Here is a 12,446-nt window from a genome sequence, read left to right on the forward strand (position 1 = left end):
GTCCCCAGTGGGTATTCCTTGCCCCTTGCTGCTGCAGCAGGTGCCACCACTGCCAGTTACTCCCTTCCTTCCCCCTGGGCCTGGATGTGCCTACCTGGTGGGTGGCAGCCATGTATGGTAGAGGAAGCAGGGCTTATCCTTGCTTGATCTGTGCCAGCTGCCTGATATCTTAGGTTGCTCGAAATGCAGTGCTTGATGTCAACAATGAGCGCTGCATTTTGCGCCCTCAAGGATGGCCGTTGGCCATTGTGCACCAGAGCTGAGCACCAGTTTGACTCCCACTCCAAAGCATTGCTGTCACCAGCTGAGGATCTATCCAGGGGGGAGCTGAGTGGAAATGGCAAAGTGTAGCAGCAAAAAGTGGGGTCCCCAAGGCAGTGGTGGGATCAGCAGGAATGCCACCCAGGAGCTCCAATGGGAGTGGCTGTGGTGGATATTGGTCCTTCTGAGTGCCAGTGCTTGACCATGCCAACCTCTGATGCTGGCTCTGTCATTCAGGACCCAGAATGGGAAGGGCCATAGCTAAGTGGCAGAACATCTGCTTTGCATGCAGGGGGTCTCCAGGTTCAATTCCACCATCTCCAGGAAGGACTGGGAATGTCCCCGGCCTGAAACCCCAGAGACCCAATGTCAGCCACTGTAGCTGGGCGGACCTTTGGTCTAACTCAGCAGAAGGCATCTCTCTACGTTCCTCAGAGGGAGCAAAGGATCACAGCAAAGATTCAAACACAGCAAAGCTCCAGAGAGGGTGATAATTGAGATGGCAAACTGCCAAAGTGAGTTGCCCACCCCAGGAAGGGAGTGATCCAGAGTTTTTCTAGGGTGTAGGGCTCATGCCACTTTGTGTAAAACTGTCGGAACTGGTGACAGTGCCTTTGAGCAAGTGCAGAGTGCCTGTTACTTCTGAGGAGCCACAACCAAGTTCCACACATTTAGAATGATGGAGAAGGAGATGAACTGGACACTGTCACTACTTACGGCCTGTGAGTGGAGTTAGTAATGCCCATCTTATTTCTTATGCTGCCTGTAGCCTCTGATCCAAAAGCCGAGGTTTGCCATTTTTTTAAAAAAAATGTTTACAATCTTTATGATTTGCAAAAATGACAGAAAATGTGATGCTGCACTCCCTGGAGCTGCAGTGAAGCTGCTCCGGATAAAAAAAAAGGGGTTCCCAAATATACACTCAGAATAATCAAGGATATAAATGTCTACATTTGTATCTACAGTATCCATATCTATATAACGTACTCTAAGTAGGGCTCTTTATGCAGCCAAAGCAGCACAATTCATGCACAAGAAGGAGATGTCAGTAGACTTGGAGGTACTACAATATTTGCAGAAGTACAAAGAAAACAGAGAGGGGAGAAATTAGAAAGAATTTCTAAGCCCAATGAGGACTGAGCATGCTCAGTGGGCACAGAATGCTGACATACTGTTCGGGTTTGGGGTGGGTGGGGAGGAATATTTACTCTCTCACTCCCCCCCCCTCTCTCTGTGTGGAATGGGACAGAGTGGCCAGAAACCAGAGCAGAAGCATTCCATGCTGCAATACTTTGTTGCAGTTTCTACCTTTTAAGGATCTGGTTGTGTTCCCCTCTAGTCAGGATGTATTGAGGAGAGAGCTTTGCTGGTCTACCCTTGAGTTTCTGGTTTGCACCTCCTGGGAGTCAGACTCTGGTCTAACGAGCTAGGCAATGGTGGAAGACAGGGGAAACAGGCCCAATGAGAAAGTCAATGAGTGAAAGGTGACAGGTATTTGGGTTGTGAGCTGAGAAAATGTTTTCCTTCCCTGGTGGGACACCTGTCACTCTCCCCCCCTCTCTTTTGCAGAAAGGAATACAGTGGAGGTGGAGTGAGATTTGATGTGCTCTGACAGCAGAGGTAAGCAACAAGAGGACAGGTTGCAGCAAAGGGAGTAGCAAGCGGAGAAACACTGCGCAGCTGCCTGCCTGGTTGACTGTCCAGGAGGGAGGAGGTGAGCAGTGGGTAACAAGATTTTTAGCCTGCATGCTCAGCTGTCCCATCTCCCTGCAAGTGCTTGGTCTTAATAAGCACTGCTCGAAGCTTCTGAGCTTCCAGGCAATGGACTCCTTAGCAAAGTTTCTTGGTAAGAAGAGCTCGGAAAATATTTGGGAATGCACAAAATGGGAACGTTTGCTGCTCCTTCTCTACACAAACAGAACAATCTGTACACAAACAGATTCTGATGTCTACACAGCAAGGATTGTGGGGCTAAAGGGGGCCTTTAGAGTCATCCATGCACTCTCAGCACACCTAAACTGTTTAGCATAACTTAGCCACCGGAGTTGAGCATTGTTTATCAGCACAGGATACAGAATCATAGACAGAATGCTAGAATCAAAAGGGACCTTGAAAGGTCATATTCCCTTCTGGGCAGAGGTCTGAAAAGCCCTGTTTACCAGAGGGAAAACTATGTAAACACATTGAGAAGTGAGCTCTCCTGTAAACCACATTCACCTCTCGGGGAACACCCCTCCCAAATAATCTGTCTCAAGCTAGAGGTCCAGTAGCAAGAGCATAATGGAATGGGACTAAGAATGGATGCTGAGAGTAGGAAGAGAAGACTTACCCCCTAGGGCCTGCTTCATCACGAAATCCATATTGCCAACTGAATTAGTGAGCTCTAGGCAATGGTGGAATTCTCATTCAGTGTTGCTAGTGGGAATCTTTGGGTCAGGTGCTACCTGGAAAGGAAAGGGGGGAAATCACGTGAGTATGACTGACTAGGGTCAGAGTAAAACAATCCCAGCCAGGCAATGGACTTCTCTATCTCTCCACTTTGCATATGGAGGAACAGTTAGCCCAATGCAGAACACGAAACATATATTAAGTAAGTGTGTGTGTGTGTGTGTGTGTGTGTGTGTGTGTGTGTGTGTGTGTGTAATACACATCAGTCCAGAGACACAAAATCCATGCCAGATTTTATCCTTGTTTTTATGACATTTTAAAGTATTTTTTTAATTCTGCTTTTCTATATTATATATAACACTGAAGGCAGCCATAAAAAGAAAAAGAAAACACCACCACCACCGAGACAACCATTAGCTTGATATGTGTACTAAAACTGAAACATTAAGAACATCACTTAGGCCAAAGGTCCATCTAGCCCAGCCTTCTGTCACCAACAGTGACCAGCCAGAAACTCCTGGAAAGCTTGCAAGCAGAGCCTGATTGAGATAGCTAGATCGGATGAAAGCTCTCCAAATTCAACAATCAGAGATACATCTAAACAGAATCAGAGGCCAATAAACATGGGATTGCATAGACTTTTTTGCAATTTCAATGTATACCTTTGATAATATTGTCCTCTGTTTCCCGTTATTGTTAGTTGTAAGTGGCTTTGAAGTGCTGTCTGTGTAGAGGGAAAATGGCATCAGAATACCCAAGAAAAGCACTTCTTGGTAAGACCAAGCATCCATCTAGCCAAGCAACCCCCTTTCCCATAGTGGTAATCAAGCAGGGCGTGACAGCAATCACATTCGTCACACTTGCCCCCAAATTCCAAACCTGGCATTCAGCTACATCAGGCATCCCCAAACTTCGGCCCACCAGATGTTTTGGACTACAATTCCCATCTTCCCCGACCACAGGTTCTGTTAGCTAGGGATCATGGGAGTTGTAGGCCAAAATATCTGGAGGGCTGGAGTTTGGGGATGCCTGAGCTACATACTGCCATTTATCTATTAGGGTTAAAAGCCACTGATAGATCTACTCTCCACAGAAGTATCTAATGAATCCCATTTTAGAGCTATATCTGTCATGTTCTGTCACTATATCTACTGGTAGTGAAAGCCAATTGTGTATTGTGTGAGTTAAATTAATCCATTAATTGCCCAGATTGGGCATTGTGTGAAGAAGTACTTTTCTTTGACCTCACCTGACTCTGGTGTCCTGAATCTACTAGCATCTGAATTGACAGCGTAAAATCAGCAAGTCCAGTTCTTAGATATCGGGGCTACTGCAGCCACTGAGCAGCGCTGTCCTCTGTGGATTCATCTAATCCTATGTAAAGGCAACTAAGCCGGTGGCCACCACTCTATCATAGAACCATAGAACTGAGTTAAGGTGGGAAGGGACCCTGGGGATCATCTAGTCCAGCCCCCTGCAATGCAGGAAACTCAACTAAAGCATCCCATGACAGGTGGCCATCCAACCTGCTTAAAAATGTCCAAGGAAGGAGATTCCGTCATGTCTTGTGGGAGTCTGTTCCACTGTCCAACAGCTCTTCCTGTCAGAAAGTTCTCCCTGATGTTTAGTTGGAATCGCCTTTCTTGTAACTTGAAGCCATTGGTTCAGGTCCTACCCCCTGGAACAGGAGAAAACAAGCTTCCTCCATCTCCCCCCATTGTTCCTAATAAGACCTGGTTTAAGTCAGTGGCTTCATGCTTATAGAACGCAGATATTTCATAACCCAATCTTAAGATACCGCCCCCTCCCCTGCTTTGGGAGCACACTTTTTCCAGTGCACTGCACCTAATTTATTTGATGGGCACAGTTGTGCAAATTCAGCAAAGTTTTAGGGAAAATAACAACTGGTGCTTATAGTTCCAGGAGAAGAAACAGAAAATGCACAACATTTGAAACAGGCAAGCAAAGTATATAAAATGCAGAGGGTGGGGAGCAATGTGCAGGCCTATGCTCACTTTCCCAGGAGTAAGCCCAACTCAGTTCAGTGGGATACACTTCTAAACAGAACTGTACAGGAATGTGCTGTAACTGGCATTTGTTTGGGCCAGTGCCATAGCTGCAAGCAAAAATATAATGAGCATGCCCTTCTCTCTAATAGGAAGCACCACAGCTGCATTTCAGCATGGTAAATGGTAAAGGACCCCTGGATGGTTAAGTCCAGTCAAAGGCGACTGTGGGGTGTGGCGCTCATCTTGCTTCAGGCCGAGGGAGCCGGCGTTTGTCCACAGACAGCTTTCTGGGTCATGTGGCCAGAATGACTAAACAGCTTCTGACGCAACGGGACAGCGTGATGGAAGCCAGAGCATACAGAAATGTCGTTTACCTTCCCACCACAGTGTTACCTATTTATCTACTTGCACTGGTATGCTTTCGAACTGCTAGGCTGGCAGAAGCTGGGACAGAGCAAAGGGAGCTCACCCCATCACACAGATTTGAACCACCAACCTTCTGATCAGCAAGCCCAAGAGTGGTTTAGACCACAGCGCCACACGAGTGCAGAGATAAAACAGGTGCACCTTCCTATGCTTATGCTTCTGGGACAGAACAAATCTAAGGGCTGGTTTGTGCCTGTGTGCTTTCACTCAGTGGCTGCAGCATCAAGTGACAACATGCAGGTTTGTAGAAATCAGTCATCGTAAACCTAACACCACAGGCAAGGATTTCCTGCCACCTCTCAGTGGCACGTTTTCAATGGAAGCAGTTCATGTCATTAGTCATCTAGTGTTGAGGACTCAGAGGATCTTCTGACTGTGCCAAAACCCAGGTTGAGTTAATTAACTGTGCATTAGTAGTTCTGAGTTGATACAGATGTCTCTTAAATCCAAAAGCTCTGCACAGGAGCTTATATTTGGGGCTTAATCCAAGGGTCGGAAGCTTGTGACCCTTGATGGACTACACCTCCCCTCCCCACAACTATAGACTATGCTGGGTAGAGCTGATGGGTACTGGAGTCCAATAGCATCTGGAGGGCCACAGGTCCCCCATCTCTGTCTTAATGGGAAACAAAATTCATCTCCATATCTGTCTTCAGTTCCAGAATCCCACATAGGAACATGCCTGCAAGACTCTTTTTCACCATGGAGCAACCTCAATGAACCCACACACATCTGGAATCAAGGGAAAGGACTCCTGGTCAATTGATGGGACACTCAGATACATGTGGGCTCTGAAATCTCCTGTTTTAGGAGTTAGCCTCTGGTAGAGTTGAATATTGACTGACTCTAGAGCTGGAAAGAATCCACTTCCCACTTGAGTCAATGGCCAAATTCTAATTTGCTTTAATAAGCCTGAATGGGATGGGGAGTTTTGGAATTTACCCTTAGGTCACCTAGCTCACCTAGCAGGATATCCTAAACCTAAAGCATCTTGTAGATACCTGTCTACCCTTCTACTGAAAACCGACAAGAATTACATCCTGGGTTAAACTGCTAAAACACTTTATATTGCTAGATGGCTTAGTCTCATGTGGTTCCTAATATAGTTGCACATGCCACTGGAAATATCCCGCCTACATAGTAGTCTTTTAAAATAGCTGCAGATGTAAATTTACTAGCTGAAGGGAGGCAATTTTAATGTATTTTTACTACAGACGCAGGCAGATGACAATACACTAACCTCTTTGTTCCTTTGCACATTTCCCTTTACTTTCACTTAAAAGCCATATGCATTAAAAACAAAACCCCAAACGGTTGAACAGCAACACCAGTGAGCTGCTCACTTTACTTCTGTAGCCAAGTTTAAGTTGCTTCACAGTTCGCAGAAGCCTCCTGCTGTGTGCATAATCTGAGGATTCTGCTTGATGCAAGAGGAGCTACAGGATGCAGGTTAGCACGGAGTGCAGCCTGGAAAGGCAGCAACTGAGCTTGTATCACAGATCAGGAGCCTCCAATTTCTGCTTCCCCCTCTTTACCAACCTATTTATGAGATCAAAGGTGAGGTTAAGCAACGACCCATACTCATATGCGAGGATGTGTGCATGTCGTAATGTGAAAATGTCTTCTATAGCAGTGTGTTTTGTAACATCCCTCCTCCAGCCTGATGCGCACAAGTGGAAGTGGCTGCAGCAGGAGTCGGCTTCCAGATAAGTGTACTGGCCAAAGACTAATCCTAAATCATATGTATGCTTACTTGGAAATAAGTACCGTGGAATTACTCCAAAGTAATAATAGCATAGGATTACAGCTCTTGGCATATTCATTCTCGCCAGTGCTGTAAGTACAAAGGAACATAGGCAGTTGCCTTATACTGAGTCAGACTGCTGGCCCATCTAGCTCAGTATTATTGACACCGATTGGCACTGGCTTTCTGGGGTTTCAGCCCAACAAAATATGCCCAACCTGGGCACAGCATGGACTCTGCCACTGAGCTTTAGCCCTTCCCACTCTTGCTGGGCCTGCCAAACATCGAGGTAGGGCCAATAGCACATGCTCTGCATGCAGAAGGTCCCAGGTTCAATTCATGGCATTACTAAGAAGGGTTGGGAAACACTCCAGTTTGAAACACTGGGTGGACACTGCCAGTCAGGGAAGATGATGCTGAGCTGGATGGATGGGAGCTCTGACTCTGTATCAGACAACTTACATTTGATTTACTTAAGTGGACCCATCACTACCAGCACAAACCTGAGGCCGTGCCTCTTCTTTAAAGGAACAGGCACAAGTAGTATTATATAGGTGAGGAAAGGTATCTATGAACATGCACAAAGTGTTTCCCTCTCACCACTGAGTCACTGCAGTCTGTCCTCTGCCTTAAACAACAACAACAACAACAACATTTTGGAAACCTGAAAACTAATAGCAAGATTCCTGCACCACTGCCAAATCTTAATTCTACATCCCATTTCTTTTAAAAAAATAAAGGTAAAGGTAAAGGTGCCCCTGACCATCAGGTCCAGTCGTGTCCGACTCTGGGGTTGCGACGCTCATCTCGCTCTATAGGCCGAGGGAGCCGGTGTTTGTCCGCAGACAGCTTCCAGGTCATGTGGCCAGCATGACAAAGCTGCTTCTGGTGAACCAGAGCAGCACACGGAAACGCTGTTTACCTTCCCGCCGGAGCGGTCCCTATTTATCTACTTGCACTTTGATGTGCTTTCAAACTGCTAGGTGGGCAGGAGCTGGGACCGAGCAATGGGAGCTCACCCCGTTGCAGGGATTCGAACCGCCGACCTTCTGATCAGCAAGCCCTAGATTCTGTGGTTTAACCCACAGTGCCACCTGGGTCCCTTCTTTTTAAAAATGGTTTTTATTAAATATTTTCTTGGGTTACAGAAGTATATACATCATCTCTCTTTTCAGATAATAGAGTCATTCTTACGGATCAGTTATATTTGATGTGAGACTTTAAAGTTGTATACAGCATCATTGTCTTTCTTTCTCTCAGGATAAGGATCTGTATCAACATTTGATACAAAGTCCTGCTTAATTCCCCAATCATTTGAAGGTTCCTTCTGCCACCAGTCACTGTTCACCACTCTGAGGTACAAAATCATCTCCACTGACAGCGAACATACTTACCCTGCTCCATTTAAATCCCCACCAACAGCATTCCTACTGAGTGACTTCTTCAGTCTTTGGCTTACCATCTTTCAGCTAGGAGCCACGGGAATATTAAACTCACAATGGAAACATTTATCAGGAACATTCTCCAGAGAATGTGGTACATTTAGTTGCAAAATCTGGTCCCCCAGGAAGACTTAAAGCAAATGCTGGTAAAAGACCAGAAAGTGTCTGAGTAGGCAATGCTTGTGCACTTAGTCCTCGGCAATAAACTTGATTGGTACTTCTACATTTTATGGCCACTCTGGTGATTATTGAGGAAAGATCCAACACTTTGCGGGTTTTGTGTGGGTTTGTTTATTCTACAGGCAGAGTTTGGTAGAACTTTAGGAAAAAACTTGCTGATGGTAAGAGCAGATTGACAATGGAACCATTGACATAGAGGGGTGGGTAGAGATCTCTTCCTCAATGAAGGTCTTCAAGAAAAGGCTGGGACAGCCATCTCTTGGGGATGCTCTAGCTTTGGATTATCTATGTCAAGAAGGGACCCAGACTAGATTGCCCACATGACCTCATATGTCCCATCATTCTTTGATTTATTACACCACCACCACCATCACATTGAGGGGCCACTTTTCTCCAAGAAGCTCAAGGTGGCCTACATGGTTCTCCCCTTCCCATTTTATCCTCAGAGCAACCCTGTGACGTAGGGTAGGCTGAGAGACAACGACTAGCCCAAGGTCACCCTGTGGGTCACCCAGGTCCTAGCCCAGCATTCTTTCCACTGCACCATAGAATCACAAAACTATCAACTTGTAGAGTTGGAAGGTACCCCAAGGGTCATTTAGTCCAATCCCCTGCAATGCAGGAATCTCAGCTAAAGCAATTGTGACAGGTGGCTATCTAACCTCTGCTTAAAAACCTCCAAGGAAGGAGGGTCCACAACCTCCCAAGGGAGACTGTTTCACTGCCAGAATCTCCTTTCCTGTAACTTGAAGCCATTGATTTGAGTCCTACCCTCCAGAGCAGGAGAAAACAAGCTTCTTTCATGTGACAGCCCTTCATTTCTGCTCTCAGTCTCCTCTTTTCCAGGCTAAACATACCCAGTTCCTTCAACCGTTCCTCATAAGGCTTTGTTCCATGTGGGCTCTCATGTTGTCCTTCCTCCAAGGAGCTCAGAAGCACTCACTGATTGGGCCTTTACTCTCAGGAGGTGGGACCCTGGTGTAACTGCACATTCTTTGCCTCCTGGTCCATCCAGCCAAAGATCAGCTCATTCTAGGAATATACCTTTGAGGACATGAGTTGGAGCAGCCTGGAAACAGCTGCCAATATGCAATGCATCTTGAGCTGATGGGACATGAACAAGGATTTTGGCTGTGAGCCAAAGCATGCCCTGCTATTATGGCAATGAGTCATGCACAATGGAATTTGAAAAGAAATGAAGGGAGATCCAGTTCCTTCCCTTCTCAAGAGTTCATTCTGCTAAGATTTCTTTAAGCAAGGTAGAATCATTTTTTTTTACCTGTTCAGTTCGATTAGGAGGATTAAGGTGGCAGCGAGTGGGGTGGCATTCCTACCATCACAGAACTCTAGGTGTGAGAGTCTCAGAAGTTCATGCAGTTGAATACTAGAGCTTAAGGATTTGTTATACTCTGAATAACTCTTCATATATTAGTGTATAGTAGGAGTCAGCTTATCAGCCAATTTATTGATGCTCACACCCATAACTATGAGAAAGAAGAGAAAAATCTCTAGATGCATGTAGAAGTGCACTTTCTTAAGCCCAATGCATTTCAAATTAGGATCTTATTCATAGGCACTTTAAACACAACCAATCCTAATCTTTAGTCTCCAGTGACTCTGATGCAAAGCAGTTCTGTATTGTTAAATAAATATATCACTGGCCCCTGATTCCTAATAGACAAAGGAGCTGCACCCAACATATTTTTAATGCCTTAGTGGTCAAACTAGTGGGATTAGTTTGGCAATCATTGTGCCTACATGATTCAGTTTGCAGACCATCAGCTTTGCTTCACTGACACTTCTATGGAATGGTGACTCCAGAAGAAGACAGAGCTCATATGGACAGTCAAAATTCACATGCCACTCAGCTCTTGGGGGCACACTTCCTTTCCCAGAAAAAAATAAATCAGCAGCTTTAAAAAATAAGAGCTACAATGTACTGTAGATCCATTTGCTTGGAGCGGCTCCTATTCCAGTTAGAGGAAGCTTGATTAAGAGTTATATGTTACTCCAAAACTAGTGTGGCTCCATAGTAACAAACACTAGCCTGATGATGAAAGAAACTGATTTGGCAGAGCTTAACCTGGCTCATTTGCCCTAATCTTGAAAAGCATGGGATTGTTGGTATATCTTCCTCAGCCTGCCACACTGCTAGACATGGGTTGCTGCAGTAACTACCCAATCTCTGCGATGTTGCGTCGACAACTTACTCCAACCTGTCTAAGCCCGTAATTGCTGGGGCGTATTGGGGTGAGGTATCTGTATCTTTAACTGTGCATTTGCCACTGAAACAGAAAATAAGAACCTCTCTCTACAGATCTCATTGGGAATTGTCTGTGCATGTGTGTGTGTTTCCCCGCTTCTGCTAGCTAATCAGGTGCCATCCCCACTCGACTGACCCTGCCCCGTCTCACATAAATTAGCCACTGTTGCTTCTTGATAATTAAGTTCATTTTGGCAAGGCAGAGAACACTGCTGTGGCCTCGGTCGCGGGAGACAAATAGCTTGTTAGCAGGATGAGAGGTATTTCTCTGCTTTGCACAGAACTCGAGTTCTCTCCTGCCCACAGGGCTCTCAAAGCCCATTGCAGAAGCAGCACTTCTACTTCTAGTCCATTGGCACTCCTCACCTCTTGAACTCTGATGCTACGCTTTGACACAGTAAGATCAAAGAGGGTGAAACTCATTTAGGAACACCGAGGAAGCTGTTTATTACTAAGGCAGACCTTAGGTCGATCTAGCTGGGTATAGCCCCACAATGAACGGCAATTGCTCACCTGAAGTTCAGACTGGGGACATTTCCAGCTCAACAGAGGCATAGCGTGTGTGTGTGTGTGCTGTGGGTGCCATGGCCCCAGGAGCAATTTTGAGAGGGGGTGCAAACAGGCGCCCCCCACAGCAGGCTCCTCCATCAGAGCCTGGCTCTGTGCCAGAAGGAGCTGTGCCTTGGCTGCAGCGCTTGTGCAGCTCCGCCCTGAACCAGGGGAGAAGAGGCGCCCCGCGGCTGGCTGCAGTAGCTCCGCCGCCAGGTCACGTCTGACCCGGTAGGGGAGAGCAAGGGGAGAGTGAGTGGCAAAGCTGCCACCTGCTTTCCTTGGTCACGGCCAAGCCATAGCAGCTCCGCTGCCGGGTCAGGCCTGACCTGACCATGGAGAGGAGGGTGAGCAGCAGCTTCCCCTCCCCTCTCCTACCCTGAACTGTGGCACATGGGAGGGCACCCTCCATGCTCCAACCTCTCGGGGGTGTGCCCCATGCGCTCACCCCAGACAGTGTGGGCATATGCTCTGCCACTGCAGCCCAAGCAGGGATACCAAAGATCGAACCTTCGGCATGCAAGGCAATTGCATTACACTGAGCTACAACTCTTCCTTTTGAGAGGGATGGAAGGAAGCAAGATCTCTTCATGAATTCCAAGTTATCATTAAGGTGGCACTGTGGGTTAAACCACTGTGCCGCTTGGGCTTGCTGATCGAAAGGTCGGCGGTTCGAATCCCCGCAATGGGGTGAGCTCCCGTTGTTTGGTCCCAGCTCCTGCCAACCTAGCTGTTTGAAAGCACACAGTGCAAGTAGATAAATAGGTACCGCTCTGGCGGGAAGGTAAATGGCATTTCCATGCGCTGCTCTGGTTTTGCCAGAAGTGGCTTAGTCAAGCTGGCTACATGACCCAGAAAAACTGTCTGCGGAAGCGGAAAAATGCCGGCTCCTTCGGCCTGTAAAGCGAGATGAGTTCTGCAACCCCAGAGTCATTCGTGACTGGACTTAATTGTCAGGGGTGCCTTTACCTTTATTAAGTGATAGTCCTCCAGCCACTTCATTTTGGAGTAGTCCTGCTGCTATACATTTATTTATTCTGGGTTAAAAACTTTTGCAATTGCACAATTGCAGATGAATTTCTTTTAGAAGCACATTTTTAGAAGTGGGTGGAATCACCTTCCATGGAAAAATTAATTCCAACATAAGGAGGCAGGAGGAGATCTCAAAGGTGGAACGTCTTCTC

General features: G+C 46.6%; 1 protein-coding gene across 2 annotated transcripts in view; it reads right to left on the reverse strand.

Annotated features, from left to right (window-relative positions):
• Nucleotides 1-12,446, reverse strand: part of CPLX2 (complexin 2) — a 130,439-nt gene that overhangs the window by 12,445 nt on the left and 105,548 nt on the right. The window contains exon 3 of one of the 2 annotated variants that reach the window (XM_060271615.1): nucleotides 2,591-2,701. In XM_060271615.1, coding sequence (XP_060127598.1) covers nucleotides 2,591-2,621 — 31 coding nt within the window. In that variant the 5' untranslated portion in view covers nucleotides 2,622-2,701. Of the gene's footprint in view, nucleotides 1-2,590; nucleotides 2,706-12,446 lie in introns of both variants that reach the window. The other variant, XM_035108048.2, reaches the window with a different exon arrangement.

This window comes from Zootoca vivipara, chromosome 2 (genome assembly GCF_963506605.1).
Source record: "Zootoca vivipara chromosome 2, rZooViv1.1, whole genome shotgun sequence".
NCBI classification, from domain to species: Eukaryota; Metazoa; Chordata; class Lepidosauria; order Squamata; family Lacertidae; genus Zootoca; species Zootoca vivipara.